Source organism: Rhodnius prolixus, unplaced genomic scaffold, assembly GCF_049639745.1.
Source record: "Rhodnius prolixus isolate KJV_2025 unplaced genomic scaffold, Rpr scaffold_6, whole genome shotgun sequence".
NCBI classification, from domain to species: Eukaryota; Metazoa; Arthropoda; class Insecta; order Hemiptera; family Reduviidae; genus Rhodnius; species Rhodnius prolixus.
Window position 1 is genome coordinate 35919242 of NW_027411634.1, and position 19069 is coordinate 35938310.

The window sequence follows — 19069 nt, forward strand, 5'->3', positions numbered from 1 at the left end:
CTGGCCTTTTAGCATCTTGCAAAATTGGTCATCCCGCTATATTGCTCTGATTATTAACGATGCTCTTACCACTCGAAGGAGATGTTTCTGCTGATAAGTCATGACCAGTAAGTAATCTGAAAAAAGATAAGTTCCTCTTCTTGGAAAGGTTATAGTTATGCGATTGTCCTGTTCTTTAAAATTAATTTTTTTCATCGCTGCCCATCATTTAGCTTGCAGCTTTTTTGAGGACACTTTCTTAGCTTTACGGAAAATAATTGGTCGATCGGACTTTAAAATTTGATTTCTATTTTTTAGCAAACAGGAACCTTGGGATCCATTAGAGATTGGAGAACAATCTCTTCACCCTATGCTTGCCAGGAACTGTACACAGCTTCCCTACCTGCAGCCATCGACCGCAGTTATATCTTCGAGTTCTGGTTTGAACAGAGAGCTATGTTAGCTGTTCGGTGGAATTTTATGAGAAATATTTTTACTTTTTTTTAAATCCCTTCTCAGATAGTTTTCAGCTGCCTACTTGTTTCATGTAATCTCTCATCTACCTGCCTACAGGAGTTGGTCAGCTGATGTTAAGCAGTACTATTTTAATCGACAAAATGATTGTCTCCGTTTCTGGAGATTTTCTTGGAAAATTTCTCCTTCTCGTTTTCTTTAAACTTTTTATTGGTTATTATAATTATTATTATACATTTTAGCTCTGTCACTTTCACTTCTGTTATTTGGGGAAAATTAATTCTCGTCCTCTATAATCACTCAAAAATGTTCGCTTTTCTTGAAAACAGCTGGACCCATTTTTATTTTCCCCTAAGTTCCATGATTTATTTTGTGGATTTTCCTTTTGTGAATAGTTTCGTCTACGTCAATTAACTTTCATATTAACTGATGTCTCCAGTGGTTGACTGACAGGCTTAATGGGAAATTAAAGTCCAATCTAGATGTCACATATCCAGGAAGAACTGCTGACTATTATTGTGCTGTATATAACGCAGTTATAGAAGAATTTAATTTATAATCCTGACGGGTATGTTGATGGGAATGTGAGCCTCAGCTTTCAGTTCATATGTCCTATTATGGGATCTGTAATTTAAGTATTAACTAACTAAGCCTTTGCGTTTATTTTTTTTAAATAAGAACAACTAGTAGAATTGTAGAGAACATTCTCTGGATTGAACTGGAGTGTGTAGCTATGTTTCGCTCTGTGTGTGCGAGTGTATTATATGCAAATGTTGAATTCATTATTCAAATCATTACATTGATGAGAAAGGCCGCGAGGGGATGATCCCATGTCATCTATCCTGCTGGATGATTTCCATCCATACTAAATTCTAATAATTATTGATCATCATTATTAAACCATCATCACTATTAAACCATCTAGACAGGCTTTGATCATTCATTGTTCTACATACTCGTATTCGGCAAAAATTTAAATTTCCTTGGAACTTTGCATTTTTACTACTTATATATCTTGACAGTAACATGGTATTGATGAAAGCGGTATACCACGACTCTTACCTTTATTTGTCGTCCATCAACTCTCAACTTTGCCCTTCCCAGTCTCCTACTCAAATATCATCATGGTCACCATCCGCTCGTCTTAAACACTACGCACTCTTAAAACATTGCTTCCTTGGTCGGTGGGGCCCGTCTTTCTTCTTCCTTTCAGAACAAAATAGCATTGTCTCATTGACCTACCATCTTCTTTCTTCCATTTGTTTCAAATGCCTAGTATAGTTTCTTTTTTTTTAACTTAATAGTGTTGGTGATCGTCTGATCTTGATTATCTTCACTAATTAAGGAATGTGGAATTCTTAGCAGCCTTTCACCATCTCTATAGCTTAGCTCTAGTTCATTGTGCCTCTTTAAGAGTCCAGGTTTCTGCCCTTTTTTACTTGAACTTTTTTTTTCTGCACAAAATCGAGATTAAGGTTTAGATTGCAACTTTTCCATTAGATCTTTTTATGTTAGATCTACATTAATATTTCCGAATCCAGGTGTTCCAGCGATGTTCACTTTGTCTCCCATATATTTGAATTTGTTTCTGGAATGGAGATCGATTGAATGAAATCAAATTAATGAAATTAATATCAATATTTGATGCCTAAAAACAGAATTTAGTTGTAAATGTGTGTCTGTGTTTGTTTTATCAAGAGCATTGCGGTGTAAGCGTGGACGATAGAAACCCTCCCACCTGCACACTTGTAAAAACCTTTCAGCAGAAATATAATTTAGTGGTAGAATTTATAGTTCTAACTTATAGAGTAACACAATTATGGCGTCTTTAGGTTAATTTTGGTTTTACTCGCGTATTTTGTTTGGATAGGTGTGTAAGTAGACGCTAAGTGTTGAGTAGCAGATGTGGAGGAGGTTTGTAATTGTCATTGATGTAGGCTAGCGTTTACCAATACTTCTCGCAGACACTGCTACACTGAAAAAATGCATCTACTTATATACAGGGTGTCCCAAGCTATATGGATAACGACTTTTTCTCGGAAACTAAGATAGCTAGAAAAAAACTAAAAAATACGTGTTCCCTTAGTTTTTGATAGAAATCCAAATTTACTTTGTAAATTTTTTTCGGTGCTTCCAGAAGCGAGATACAGGCACCAACTTCATTTTTTCAAATGGGAAGGTGCGGTTTTTATTTCAGAAATGGATTCCTCTATTTTTTTAAAGAAAAATTTACTTGAACGGTTTTTTTCTGTGAGCGATATTTTAGAAGTTAGGAATGAAAACATGATTCTTATAAGAAATGATAAAATGATAATATTATAACGGTTTTTTGATAGAATAAGAAGAAAAGTACTATTTTATTATAAATTTTACTCCTCATTAATATTACAAATCATGCTCGAAATGGCCTCCACCATTAGAGTTGCATAGACATGCTCTTTCCTGCCAATTGCCCCTTACTGCCAAAGAAATAGATTCGGCTTTAACCGACTTACAGGTATCTATTATTCTCTGCTTTAGTTCATCTACAGATGCCATCCCGACTTGATTCTGATACACCTAGATTTAGAAATGCTATTAGATAAGCAGAAATAAGGAAAGAAAGAAAAAAGTTATGAATAATCACCTTGTTTTTCAGGTATCCCCAAAGGAAATAGTCCATAGGTGTCAAGCCCGGTGAGAGAGGTGGCTACTGAATCGCCATATAACACGCCCATCAAATTGCCTATCGAGATATCTCTTTACATGCCTGATGGTGTTATATCGACACGGGGGGCGATTCAGTGGCCACCTCTCTCACCGGGCTTGACACCTATGGACTACTTCCTTTGGGGATACCTGAAAAACAAGGTGATTATTCATAACTTTTTTCTTTCTTTCCTTATTTCTGCTTATCTAATAGCATTTCTAAATCTAGGTGTATCAGAATCAAGTCGGGATGGCATCTGTAGATGAACTAAAGCAGAGAATAATAGATACCTGAAGTCGGTTAAAGCCGAATCTATTTCTTTGGCAGTAAGGGGCAATTGGCAGGAAAGAGCATGTCTATGCAACTCTAATGGTGGAGGCCATTTCGAGCATGATTTGTAATATTAATGAGGAGTAAAATTTATAATAAAATAGTACTTTTCTTCTTATTCTATCAAAAAACCAAGGGAACACGTATTTTTTAGTTTTTTTCTAGCTATCTTAGTTTCCGAGAAAAAGTCGTTATCCATATAGCTTGGGACACCCTGTGTTTATATAGTATATATAAGGTTTCCTAAAACCTCTTGAACGCTTTCTCACAAATCGCACATACCTTCTTAAGAATCGTAGATGTTATGTTGAAATTTCATCTTGTTGGCCTCAAGACTTCGCACACTACAATAAAAGGAACCAGCAGCCACATAAAATTGATTTGATTTTCTTGTTATATTATCATAAATATCATATCCAATCATTTATAATCAAATCATTCCAAAATTTGTTGATTGTTATTATCTCATACTCTTAAAAGAAAGAAATATATTGAGCTATTTCCGCAGGTATTGCATGCTACGATGGCCCAAAAAATGCAGAAAAAAAAGAAAGTTTTGAGAACATGGCTATTTACGTATTTAATGTGTAAAGAGAGAGATTTCGTTTAATTGTAAAAGTTACTAATAATTTATTAACATTAACTTCAACCAACAAGTCGCTCAATAAATAATATAGGACGGGATTTCCTTTCCAAAGGGATCTCATGGGATTTGTGTTTACTGAGAAGTATTAGGGTATGTAGGTAATTGCTAGCAAGGTACTTAATAAAATACTTATTACATTGAAATTTTGGAAAACTGAATCTGAGTGATGCAAAAACTGTTACAATAATTCTACAAGTGGAAAATACTTAAAACCAATATTGGCTATAGTTTTCTCTGGAATCAATAAATAGCAACATTAATTTATTTACATTAATGTCATAAAATTGATATTGATTTGAAAATTTAAATGAAGTAAAATGGAAGGCATTACCAACAAGAAGATTAACAAATTTGAACCCCAAATATAGAATGGTGCGTTCAGAAAGGTTAATAATATCTCTACGTTCATATTCTAGATGTCATGAAAGAAACGAATATATAAATTATATCCTGGCATACATGATAAACAAAGTACCAAATAAAGCTACAAACTTTTTGGCACAAAGTCTTGATTATATAAACAAATAAACATACACATGCCTTCCACCGACGCGCTCACTTTCTCATCAGTGTAGGAAATTTTGTTTTACATGATTGTCATCAGAACATTGTGCTAGCAATTTCTACTGATGAAACTTTACATACAGACCTATCCTTCACCGAGCTTCTTTTCTCACTGAAAACTGCGTGTACGTATTGACATTATTTCAATTTTCCTTCTTTTCTTTTTTTAAATTGATTTTTCACCGAGAAAATAAGTTTCAATGTCTCCAGAGTACGAAAAAGTTGTTTTTCTAATTGGTCCGTCTGTTTCATTTTATTTGTGAGTAATACAAAAACGTAACAGCGAATTAGGTATGAATGGTGACTGAAAATGAAATATGAACAATAACGGAGTTGTGCTGTTAGATGGCCGTTACTATGAACACCTGAAATTCAAGCTGAAGACTGATTCGTATTGGTGGATGTTGACTGAATGATCTACAAGCGCGTTTACTGGATTTCGTGTGATTATCCAATATCACTTCTAGTAATCTGTCTGATTTCTTTAGGCACGTTACGCAATATCCATTACAGGAGTTAAGCTCTCCTGTTGGGCTACAAAGGCTAGTTTTCTTCTTGGCTGGTTTTCCCCTTTCTCAATTCCTATCAATTATCTTTCTTTACTGCTTGCATTTCCTGAGTTCCACTCAGATTAGATCAGATATGGTGTCCATCTCATAAGGAAGTAAAATGTGCACTCTGGCCATAAGTGGACCCACACTGCCTCCGGTAGAAATGAGCTTACATCAGTCCTTATCATTTAAAAAAAAAAAGTCAGGACTAAAACAAGCAAGAATTTCGAACCCCCCCGGTTTGACTCTAGATAAGCTTCTTCAAAAAGCAATGTCCTGAAACTAGGGCAGTAATTCTTCAACTTCACTTGTTGGTGATACTCTTGTCATTGAAAAAGTTTGGGTATAACTGAAACAATCAGTACAAGCTTTCGAATAAAAGTAAGTGGAACTTACCCTCCTTTATATCACCAAAACCATAATATTTATTAGTAGGTAAATTTTAGGTATGTAAGCGAACTACTAATAAAATATGTTGGTATTAGATTGTAAATGTAAATTACCTTTGCGTTCACCTTTGCGTGATAACAATAAAATGCAAGTGCCGTATGAATCTTTTAGATAAATAATGGCAGCCAACTCTTCTAGTTTGACCTAAATGTAAATGTAAAGCAGGTTTCTGTCGTGTAACAGGCATTTATTTCTTTTATTATGTTAAATTTATATATGACCTTAAATTTCAATTTGACACCTATTTGTCGAAAGTGGCACTTTACTCTTTAATTTCTTGTATTAACTTCTGTATTAAAATATGGATATCTATATTCATGATGTTAACATTCAAACATGCACCATTATCTGATGAAAGAAAGCTTAGAGAGCTTATTTATTATATCATACATTGCAATATAATATTAAAATGCATCAATACTATGAAAATTACGTATATAACATTTTGGTGCACATGATTGTGAAAAAAAATTGGCAGCAGACATTGAAAGCAAGAAAATCTTGGAAGAACTTACTAGTGTAAGGAAAAGCAACACCTTGCTGATTCTCTATGTCTCTCGCTTGACCAAAGCATTCACCACTTCTCTCGGCTTGTAGAACTATGCAACAAGAAATCAGCCAGTTCTTTTATAAGATTTGCAAATCATTATACAATTCGTTATTCTGATATTATCCAGCACCTTCACAAAAATGTTCAGCATGTTAAAGATGTCATCTTGTTGTTGACAACCATATTTCTCTTCCTTTGATCTGTAATTATTGATTTAAATTTATCTCCTAATGATGATCCTTATTGTGTATTATGTTGGAGCATATTGCTTGGCCATGTGAAGTACCTCTAATGGAGCAGATTTAAGTTACTGGTTTAACGTTGAAATTATTTTCATCTCATCTAAAAAGAAATGGACATAATAATTGTAAGATTTTCAAGGAAGCGGAAGCTATTGGAAAAAAACAATTCCTGCTCCTGACTTTAAAATTTCTTCATTTCGCATTAGACAAAAATATTCAGAGTGCTGAAGACATATTACAGATAAATTATAAAATAAGCTTACCCACCCTTACGTACACATTAAGCTTTACTGAGTAAAAAAGTTAAGCTTATCGCTATTTACTGCTCTTATTATTATTTTTTTTTTTATAAATAGCATTTTTTTTAAAAAAAATGGGAGAGAGTAAAATACGTATTCCAGAGAATTCAAATAATCCATGGCAGACCAATTAGTGTTGTAAAGGTATATACATATGGAAAAAGGAAGTAATCCCTGAAGATTTATAAAAAGGACGCTGTACGGTAGCACCACCACACCACCATAGGATCTTGATATGCAAGCAAGCAAACAATTCTTAAAAATAAAAGAGCACCGAAGGCTCCATTTTGTTTTGTATTCTATTCTGGATCAAAAGAAATAATGAACAAGATGAAAAAAAAGAAAAAAAAAGTAGTGTTTTGATGTTATAATAATCAAACAAGCTAGACTTTGTATGGATACTTTTAGTACTAACATATGGATTTTACATGGATTATCTTTTATTCCTAACAGCATACTTTCATTATTAAATAATCTTAAATATGGATATGGTGCAGGTGGTTTATTGTGAAGTTAGTTTATTTTTTTAAATGTTTATTCAACCTTTTGTTTTATTCCCTCCAAAGTTCCCTTGTTCGGAAACTGTGTAGGACACGTCATTATTTTCTGGTATACATAACACCATTCTTATGTTTCTTAGTTGTCCACCCTGAGTTATAGTGAAGCGTATTGTTGATATTTTTTTTAAAAAACATGGTGGTGCATAGATGGAGATTACGAATTGATGGAAATATTATTTGAATTTATGCAAAGATAATATCCTTTCTTTCTAAGGAAAATGATTAAATATGAAGATGCCTGCAGCATGTGATTATTATTGCAGCATTAGAGGATAACGCATTAATTATTAATAAATATTGGTGCTAGTCCCTTTTATTTGTGTTTTGTCGCATGTGGGTTCTGATTTGCGATGAAATTTTGTGTTTTAGTGCGGGTGTGTAAAAGGTACCACTCATACAGCTGGGCACATCGCTGGAAAGTGCTACACCTTCGTGTACAATCAAATCACGCTTTACTCCTTACTTCAACTTGGGTTAAACTAATATAATATAGATAAGTAACATCTGGGTTCTCTCTCAAGCCCAAATCCTATACCCAAGCCTAGGCTTCCTAGATAACTCTGTATTCACATACATACCACACCACACACACTATTCTACAAAACTTGTGTTACATACTAACCCACTTTACTATATAGTTAGCCTTGTCTCTAGAATCCTTTGCAGCAGCAACAGTGTCACACAGACACATATATATTCTTGCAGTAGTGCGACAGAATTATCGAGAACATGCTACCACCAAAGGCTTGTTATCGTAGTGTCCGACTACATTCTATACTCTTTGTCTTTGTGGGGTATACGAAAATGTTGTCTCATACTACATTCCAATAGTAAATTGTTATTGTTGTGGAGGAAATGTTTGTTTGGTTGGGACGGCTGTATGAGTTGTAAATGTTTTGGGAAGATATGTTATACATTTTTTAAAAATGAATATAATTATTTTTTTACAAACCGGATAAAGGAATGAATAAAATTGTTGATTTTATCGATCGTAGCACTTATGTTTATTGGATCGTGATTTGATCGTACTTTCATCCATTATTAGTATTGTGTAGAGATTTCGATTTCACTTACGAGGTGTAACTATTAAATAACGAGACTGATGCTGCTACAGAAGAACTATGCATGTGCCAAATCCTAATGACCGGCAGCTGTGCAGCGTAAAGCCTTCTCTTTAGATTGCAACGTCTCACATGTTTGTAGAGAGATCTGTCTGACCGGAACCGTCGTTTGTGAACTAGAGGTTTTAGTTTTGTTTTGCCGAAAACATGATACTACACATGTAGTAGAGCCACGAATTGTCGTGAAATTTCACATGAAGGTGGGTAAAACCGCTATTGAAACTTATCTTTTATTAAAAGAAGTTTATGGCGATGAATGTTTATCACGTGCGCTAGTTTTTGAGTGTTTCAAGCGTTTCTAAGATGGAGGAGAATATGTCGGAGCTGATGACCGCCCGGGTCGCCCTTCCACGTCCAAAACGGATGAAAATATCGATTATAATTAATCAACATTACTACCGTGAGGTACTTGCTTAATTCTGTGAAAGAGTAAGGAAAAACCGCCCGATTTATGAAAGAACAAGTCATGGGTTCTCCATCAAGACAACGCGCCGGCTCACACTGCATTGTCTGTCTAGACGTTTCTAGCCAAGTACAACACCCCAGTTTTAGGCCATCCGCCTTATTCGCCTGATCTGACCCCATGTGACTTTTGTCTGTTCCCTAAAGTCAAATCTGCATTAAAAGGAACACGATTTCAGTCCTTTGAAACTGTGAAAGAAAAAACAGCACGCGTCTTGCAGGAGCTTACAGAAAAAGACTTCCAGCACTGTTTCGAAATTCGCATGGAGCGTTTTAGGGAGGGGGAGGTGTATATTGAAGGAGATAATAACTAAATATGTATAAATTTAAAATAAAATGTTTTACAACAATAGTCTCGTTATTTAATAGCCACACCTCTTATGTGTCCATCTCATAATAAACTTGTTGGCTGTAAGTGTCATAGACAGCAAGTGAGTGTTGTAGCGCAAGGTAGAAATATAAGTGAAGTCGATATCTCTACACCAAAATGATTAATCTTACCTATAGTGATGGATGAAAGTACGAAACCGTTCCGTGTTACAATAAACATAAGTGCTACGATCAATAAAATCAACGATATCCAGCACCGCGGACCAAGTCTTATTTTCGATTGAATAAAAATTGAAAATTGATTATTAAAAGATAATTCGATTGTATATTACACATGATACAAAAGTAAGTGTTGATATTTATGTGGCATTTTAATAAATTCAACACTTCCTGCTAATAACATAAGGGAATGGCGATGGAAAAAAAAAAAAAAGTGTTCTTTATTCCATACTTTTTGCTTGGTTTAAATAAATGGCCAATTTCCCAGAAGCTGTGAATTACCAGATCATATATACTGAGTAAATATGTGAAAAAAAAGAAGCAAGTGTTAAGAGAGTTTAAAGAAATTAAGTTTCACATTATCCTGAGTTATCTCTTTTCTCTTGAGGTTATCTCTGTCTCTTCCATTATATAGACTCTCGCTTTCTCCCCTGTCTCTCTCACCCACCTGTATACGCCTCAAAAAGTTACAGTATCTCTGGGATATGTATGTATGTTTTCATCCCAAATTAGCATTAGCAGAATTAAACCCCCCCCATATTTACATAGTTTAGTATACTGACTTTGAATGGTCCCTCTAATTACTGTTCCACCTGCACTTAATTAGCTGCCCGCACTTCTACGTAGTTTTCACTTCCGGTTTGAAAAGTTTATTCTCACCCAGCTAACAAATTTGTTTAAAATGGTCTGTAGTTAATTCAAATATTTTTTTTTTAGTGAGTTATAACCATTTATAATAAATGTCTGTTGTAACTCTCATCAGATCCTCTTCTTACTATGATTATAATGGAACACATTTCACCTAGAAATAGGTAAACCATTGTTTAGGTCCGCTGGGCTAGATAATATCTTTAAATATTATATCTATATTTTAATTTTTGTAAGTGCATGAATTGAGCTGGATTTTGTGAGTAATCTTCATTTTAGTTCTCTCTAGATTAAGTTTTGTATACTGGCGTGGGGTTTGGAGCCTTGAAGGTGGAGAGTGCACTTAGGCCGGCGGTGGCAGCCTATTGTGCTGCTGAACATTCTGCTCGCACAAAAGCCGGCTCCAGTAGTGTAAGTAACCCGAGTCCACTTCAATGTAAGTCCCAAACGCTTTTCTCACTCTAAAGGTTCGCCCCCCCCCCCCACACAAGGCTGTACTTCCTTAAAGAATAGGCAGTGCGTGAACTCCTATGCTAGATTTCAATTTCCTGTTTATAAGATTACCGTTATGGAATAGCCCAACCATTCTAGTTCTCTCTACTTGTTTTTTTTAACTTTCTCTTATTGTTTGTTTTAGAGATCTTCCTAGAAAACAACTCATGTTCCAAATCAAATTAGAATACTTTCATAAGAGAAAAAGTCATGCAAGTATTCACACGAAAATTTTACTATTTCCTAATATCTGACAGGAAATTATATTGCGATCTGTAAGCCATTCTATTATGAGTTATCTCACGTAAATATCTACGAGGGTCGTTTGAAAAGTCCGTGCAAAGTCAGAGAGATAGCACCACTGGCGCGTATCGAGGTTATGTTTAGTTAGTAGCATCTCTTGGAAGAACGCACACCAAGTTTCAGCCAGATCGGTCTATTTCTTTGTGTTTGGTATTCGTTTGAATCGAGGAAGTCGAGTGATTTTCAAAAAATGGACGAAAAAGAATTTCGTGTGTTGATTAAACACTACTTTATGAAAGGCAAAACGCCTCAGGAGACTAAAGAGAAGCTTGATAAACATTATGGTGACTCTGCACCTTCGATTAGAACAGTTTATAAGTGGTTTCAAAATTTTCCGAGTGGCCATATGGGCACAAGTGACGCTGAACGTTCTGGACGCCCTGTTGAGGTTACTACTCCAGAAATCATTGATAAAATCCATGATATGGTGATGGATGACAGAAGAGTGAAGGTGCGTGAGATTGCTAGTGCTGTGGGCATCTCGAATGAACGGGTACATAATATTTTGCATCAACATTTGGACATGACAAAGCTATCCGCAAGATGGGTGCCGCGATTGCTCACGCTTGACCAAAAACGAAATCGTGTGAAGTGTTGCAAGGACGGTTTGCAGCTGTTCCAGAAGTATGCGCAGGACTTTAAGCGTCGTTTCGTCACTGTGGATGAAACATGGATACATCACTACACTCCTGAGACCAAAGAACAATCTAAACAATGGGTTACCAAGGGGGAATCTGCGCCAAAAAAGGCGAAGACCGTTCCTTCGGTCGGAAAGATTATGGCGACTGTCTTTTGGGATTCGCAAGGAATAATCCTCATCGACTATCTGGAAAAGGGTAAAACTATTACAGGTGCATATTATTCATCGTTATTGGACCGTTTGAAAACCGAGCTGCAAGAAAAACGCCCACGATTGGCCCACAAAAAAGTCCTTTTCCCTCACGACAACGCACCAGCTCACACCTCAGCAGTTGTGGTCGCAAAATTAATGGAAATAGGGTTCCAACTCGTTTCACATCCTCCCTATTCTCCAGACTTGGCTCCCTCGGACTACTATTTGTTCCCCAATATGAAGAAATGGCTGGCGGGAAAAAGATTTTATTCAAACGAGGAGGTGATTGCATAAACGAATGGCTATTTTTCAGACTTGGACAAATCCTATTATTCGGAAGGGATCAACAAACTAGAGCAGCGTTGGACGAAGTGTATAAGCCTAAAAGGAGACTGTGTTGAAAAATAAAAAAGGTTTACCCCCAAAAATTAAGTAGTTTTTATTTTTGCACGGACTTTTCAAACGACCCTCGTATTTTGTAATTAGCTAATTAAAAGTGTAATAAAATCTTCATTGCCCGCATAATATTAAATAAGAATAAAACTAATATTTCATATTGTAAGAAAATAGACTTAGAAGTATTCACTGTATGGAATAAATTCCATACTTTTTAATAAGAAAATTCCTTTATGTAAATTGTGGTTGAAGAAAGTGATTTGATTGGTAAAAGAAACGCCCCATATTTTATCTTTTGTTTCTTTATTCATGCTACTTAATGTTTATAGTTATTTGTCATTTTATATTCTTTCTGCATAACATTGCCATCACTTGGTACCTTAAGAATATTGCACAAAAGTCTTGGTAATATTCAGAACCAGAATATTTATATTTATGCAAATATTAAATTTTTATTATTATATACTAAAATGTTTCACCCAGTGTAATCTCTTGTTCAATATTTTAAATTTACTTACTACATAAGGACATAGTGCCATAGTGAAGGTATTAGGGGTAAGTATGTGTTCTTCCATATGGCATGAATTTAGTTGGTATGGATTGGTTATGCTGAACATATGTGAGCCCGTTGGAATGTAATCTATCCGGATGTTATTAATGTTAAGTTACGTATCTGTCAAGTGTGCGTCAGAATCGGTGAGAAAATGGTATAGCACAATCCCTCTTATAGATAGATGTTTTGCGAGTACGTATGAAATTTCTGGCTCTTCTCTCTTGGTAAGACGAATCGAACGTTTCTGTATATATGTACACACAATGATAGACGGAAACCTTTGTTGTACGTGACTTATATCTTATAATAAGATGCTGCGAAGGAGCAATAACGAACGTTCTACTCATCTCTGATTAGATCACGTGATCTCTTAGATGAACTGAATTCCCATTCAGAATCAATTTCTGACCAATCTCTCGCTAACCATAAAGCCACTATAAATAGTTTGTACTGTTAGGCTGGAATACCCATAAAGTCGTCAAGATCTCGCAGAAGTCTCTGCATCTTAGACATTTTATTTTAAACAGGAGTTCAAATCTTAATTTATCGAGTTTATTACCAAAATTTCAAATTAGGTTTGTTCAGATAAGGTATAGTTGGTAATTGTTTAACTAGGTTGGTTATTTATCTCGTAAAAATAATTTATAAAATAATATATTTTAGGAAGGGTGTGCAAAACTTAATAAAATTAGAAATGGTTTTTACCAATTTGACTTGAAATGTTGATTACTTATAATTTAAATTATGTAGCTACAAAAGTTGTAAAAAGTCATTGTTGATTAGGCTTTATAAGTACTGTCTGTGGTTGAAAGTGGAAGATTCTGCTGTCACCGTTGGTTATTTTCTTCTCCATAGCAAGGCTGTTTTGCCGTACATTACTACTAACACAGTATACCAGCTGTAGAAGGAAATAGGTCTTGTACAGCACAGTTTTAATAAGATTTCTTAGTGTGTTAGCGTTAAATAAACGGGATAAAGCAGGTTTTGTAGGAAAACAGTTGGTTGGGGGATTGAAAGCCAGTGAAATGTTTTATGATGCTCTACTGGGATAGTATATAACCCACAGGATAAGGTAAAGAAGGGTAGAGGAAGACGTGCAAAGTCCTGGAAAGCTTGGGAGAAGAATGCACAGTACTTTCTCACCCAGTGCGCGGGCTCATTAGATTAGGCAGTAGAATTAGGCTAGAGGGGCGGGCCGGGCGGTGTGGCCATCTAGAGTGCTGTGGTAAATCAAGAGATCTACGGAATGCGGAGGAAAAGCGAGCAACGGGTGCTAGAAAACCTCTATCTTCCTGTTTATCTAAGGTCTTGATTGGTGAACGGCTACCTACCCATGGAAACTCTTCCGCCGCCCAGTCTGGCGGTGAAGTGAACTTGACAATTGTTAGGGCTCCTAACCTCTCCTAAATAGTGCTAGCTCTTTTATATTATAAAATTAGTATTCCTGGAGCAAGTTGCCTTTGCAAAAATAATATATAAAGAGAAGTTTTTATTTCATGAAGTAGTTCTGGTATTTTATTTCATTTCACTTTTCTTCATTTTCAGAAAATAACATAATATTATTTTAGACGATAAAAGTGAATTATATAATTGTTTTGTGAACTAACATTATATAAACGCAGATACTCCTTGTTTCCAGTAAACCCTTAGCAGAACATTGCGGTCTTTATTTTGGTTACCTCGCATTAAATCTTAGCAGGAATAGAAGTCCACGCTTTGGTAAATGAAAAACGTGGCAATCTGTCGTTAAGTGCAGTTAACAACCGCTTGTTAGTCTGATCTAACAGTTCGCTAGCCCACCATGGGTCTCGTTAGTTGGTCCCAAGCTACGGCAGGCTAAAATTTTTATTTTTTTTTCCTTTTTATGAGGAGGGAGAACTTTTGATAGAGTGAGTGATGCCTTTCGAGTTGTTCCCCATGAAGAAGCGATCACATGATTGAGTAGCTGTCCACAATTAAAATTAAAAAAGAAAAAAAAGTTCCGCAGCATGGTAATACCAAGATCACACACTTCAAGTCAGAGTGCTTCAAAACTTTACTTTTGTGTACCAAAGAGGAATTTGATGAGTGGCAAAACTGGCTTGACAATAGTAGAGTAAACATAAGTCTTATTTTTTTAATCTACATTAAAGTAAAACATCATACCACGCAGACTTTTTAAGCTAGAAGTAGAAGAGAAGGGAAATCCCTCTTTCTTCCATTCCTTTATGTTTTACTGCTGTATTTTTTTTAAATTTGTTCAATATATTTTAGTTACTGATCAATAAAATTAAAACTCGTATTTTCCTTTGTTACAGGTTTCCCAGAGAACAGCAAACGTTGCCAAATCATTTTTACTTCACCGACTTCGAAAGACACAACGCTGAGATTGCAACCTTCCATTTGGACAGGTAATACTTTTATTTTGTAATTGGCTCTCATATAGCTTTAATATTGGACATATAAAGCGAAATTGCTTAACTTAAGAGGATGTTTAATTTAACTTCTTAAGAGGATGTTTAATGCACATTTAGTGGCACTAACATTCTAAACTCAACAATTGTACACAAAACTTGATTGAGAAAACTTTAAATGAAGAAGTAAAGTAGAGAAATTAGTCAAAGTTAAGCTTTGATGGATGAAATATCAAGTTTACCATTTGGCCGGTCAAAATGCTACTCTAGGGCAGATTAAGAAAATTTTCTTAGCAGCTCTCTTGTGGTAAGAGATGTGAGTCGGGCATAGATCTGATGTGACAGGTTGCTATGTATTGAGGAATATAGACTTGAAACATGGCTCCCAAAGAAATAGAATGCTTATAGTTTACTCGGAGAGCTATAGAAAACCTGGTGCCGCAGTTCCGAGAAGTTCTAGAAGTTTTATTTTATAGTTGAAGAATTATTATTATTATAGTGGTTCCAGAAAACGAAAGAATAGAAGTAGACTTTAAAATGAGCTTAGATAGGCACAAAATTTGGGCAATAGATCGAAGAAGTCCTTAAATGCCAAATGTTCTCTGAGGATGGATAATCTTAAGAAATCCAGAACTAAGCGCTTTATGTTGCACAATTTGATTGGCTGAATTGAGGACCCGTTAGATCTGGCTATCAGTAAAGTTGTTAAGTTGATCAGAGTGGGAGATGGCTAATGAGCGAGACATTAACCGTTGTAGAGCACTAGTACCAGTTTATGGTAGGTAACAAGTGCGTATCTGTAGACATGAATTAGTAGAAGAGACGGGTTGGAAAGAATGTGGAATGAGGAAGCACCCTGATGAGACCCTAGGGTAGGTTGAATAATACACCCGAGGGGAAAAGAGAAACTAGCTAGCAAAAGGGGGCCGGCCGCTCTAGGATAGGTGTAAAATACCCCTAGTATTCTCTTGATGTTCTGCAAATGGGTAGAGTGGATATTCTCGAGTGAGTTCACAAACAAGAAGAGAGCCTCCTACTACTAGCGGAGTACCTTACTACTAGTAGTGAGGCAACTTGCCAAATATCTTGCTTGTCTCTAACAGCAAACTATCCCCCCCCCCACCAGTGATGGAAGGTTGGGTACCATTCCATCAAATAGTGAACACCACAGCTCCAGCGTTAGGATCTAGCCAAACTCACCACCATACATCACAGCAAAGAGCATTGTTCTTAAAGTGCTTTGCTTAACCTTCTCTCGCAAGTAATTAACTGTTTCTCTCACTAAAATTTAAAAAAAATGTAGTAGGCCTGCCATAAATGAAATCAGTTATAACTGATTTTGACTCTATAGATAATAAACCTCTCCACCACATTTTATCGCCATCATGGAAAAACTGTTAGGCGCATATTTCCCAAGTAGAAATGTTTATCATATCTCAGATGTATTCTTGGTTATATTGTTTTTAGGCAATAAACTCACTAATTTGTTATGTGTTACATTTAGACAATATACTTTTTGCTCGTATCTCACTCATCCACATCTGTTATATATATTTGAAGATAACAGAGCAAGTTAACTTTTAATTTACTTTGTATTTCTTTTTTTCTGTGTTTTGCTTTTTTTAAATTCGTTTACTTTGTTCTATTTCCTTCCTTGTCAGTTCCCTTTTATGTTCTTTTCCATATGTTCTATTTACTAACATGTTTTCAAATAACAGAAAAAGTTATAACTATGCAGGGAACGTATTCTTTGAAACAATAGAAAAATGTTTTATAGAATAAAATTGTATAATCCTTTGAATTCCAGACTATTAAAATTAGATTTTTTTTGTTTTGTTTTTAGTTCTGTACATTTTTTTATTTATTTAATTCAATTTCTTAACTCACAGCCTGAACGTATAAATATTTTGAAATGAGTGTGAAGATAAGCTTATGAAACACTGAATAAGAGGGGGTTACGTCAAAAAAAATAGTAATAACAGGCGATTTGCTCTGACGTAAACAACGTATAGAGCAGTGGTCGCCAAACTTTTGAGCGTGTGAGCTAGCATAGCATTTATAAATCTTCTAGTGAGCTACCAAGGAATACTGGACGAAAGAAAGTACGCAAAATGGAATTAACACACGTTTATTGCCTACATACATACATTTCTAGTATTAAAATCTACATATCTGACAGTAAGTGCAACAAAAAGTTAAAATGTACATTTCAATGAGAAGGGCTGGAACTGTTTTTGGCCATCAAGTATTTTCTTGAAGTTTGGAGAGTATGTTGTAGCAGCCATTCTGATGCAGTTGTCCAAATGTTCATCGGTCAGTCTGTTTCTATATTTGCTTTTTATGAACTTCATACTTGAAAAAGATGCTTCACACAAGTAGGTTAGAGCTGAACATAGCTTTCAACCTCAGTGCAACTTGAATTACAATTGGATATTTTTCTTTGGGGACTAGAGGCCAAATATTTCCAGTGGTAGAAAGGGTTCTTGGAGACAGATCATTTTGAAAATAGACAAATTCCATTTCAACTGCAGCCTGATCTTCACCGAAATGTTTTACAACACAAGCTGAGAAATCTTCTGCATCGATCTCTACAAAAGGAGAGTTGACGAATTGTGCCACAATCAATATGCTTTTAAAATCTTGGAATCGTTGATCGAATTGTTGTCTTAAATCTGAAAGAATTTCAACGTATTCTTGGTTATTGCTGGGGAGGATTTTGTTTGTCAACGCTCTTCTTCAGACTATTATTCAAACTGGATAACATTCTTTTCCCACAGCTCGGGCTTTTTGGAAAATGACGTTACATCTGAAATCATTCCACCAATGTCCTTATCTTTGCCTTGAAGTTGTAAGTTCAAACCATTCAGGCTGCAGCCAGACCACAAGCAACTCTGGGTTGCCAACCCGAGCGTGGCCGTGAGCTACCCAAAATTACCCCGCGAGCTACTGTTTGGCGACCACTGGTATAGAGTAAAACTCTTCACCACTTTGGGTAAAATTTCATTGAATTTCAAATACCTAAGTTCGGTTGATAACTTTTTTTTTTATTACGAGGTATATTTTTATAAATAAGGTAAAACAGTGTTATGTAAAATACACGCTGTCACATAGGATCTACTGGTGTATAAATACAGATAAATATGCCAGGACTGCTACATTTCCTGTATTACAGATGTTATATAGAATTAGTTTAGATGGAACGTTGTGGCAGTAGCGTAAATGCTGGTTTATAACAACATATAAACTAAACCTAAAAGCTTCTGTGATAGCTTGAAATGTTAATTAGATGTCCCTACCAGTTGGACATAATTTAATAGCTCCTGTTGGCCCACTAATTCATTCGATTACACTATATTTTGCATTGTCTGATGGTGTGGCATTAATGCCTGCTATAAATACGTATATATATCGATATTCAATTTTTTTTACACTTTTTGACAATTGAGAAGGTAGTTTTCCACCGGGGAAATTATTTCCCTGAAAATCAAAAAACCATTAAGTTATATTTTAAAATAAAAGAGTAAATATGAACTTATTACTGTTCTACTCTTGATTTCAACTCTTCCATTCAACTTCGATTCCAGTGCTCTAATGGCTCCAGATCGGAAAGAGATTTCTTATTGCTGAGACTTATGATTGATTTGTGAAACTTATGAACTGACGTTTTCATGAACTGTTGTCATCTTTCGGTCTTCATCAAAACCTCATGAATGATATTGGAGAAACTTTTTGACTAGATATTTTATGATAATCCAAAGTATAACCACCATTTTATGGTGGCACAGTTCCTTAGATGCTGCTTCGAAAGAACTCTCCTAAATAATAGGTGTCATCTGCCATTGATTAGCTTCACTTGAAGAGCTTGGTTGGCCCACGTAAAAAACCTTTACTTGTTAGTGGGGAGATGTTTGTTACATCATCATAGGCAGCGATCATCTTTCAACATTGAAGCTTCTTTTTCTTCATAGACTAGAGTTCCAATTATC

At 35.4% G+C, this 19069-nt stretch overlaps 1 protein-coding gene across 9 annotated transcripts in view; it reads left to right on the forward strand.

Moving 5' to 3' along the window:
- LOC141460039 (extracellular serine/threonine protein CG31145) overlaps nucleotides 1-19069 on the forward strand; it is a 284669-nt gene that overhangs the window by 240432 nt on the left and 25168 nt on the right. For all 9 annotated transcript variants that reach the window (XM_074139651.1, XM_074139656.1, XM_074139655.1 and 6 more), the window contains one exon: nucleotides 14988-15080. In XM_074139651.1, the coding sequence (XP_073995752.1) occupies nucleotides 14988-15080 (93 nt within the window). The remainder of the gene's footprint in view (nucleotides 1-14987; nucleotides 15081-19069) is intronic.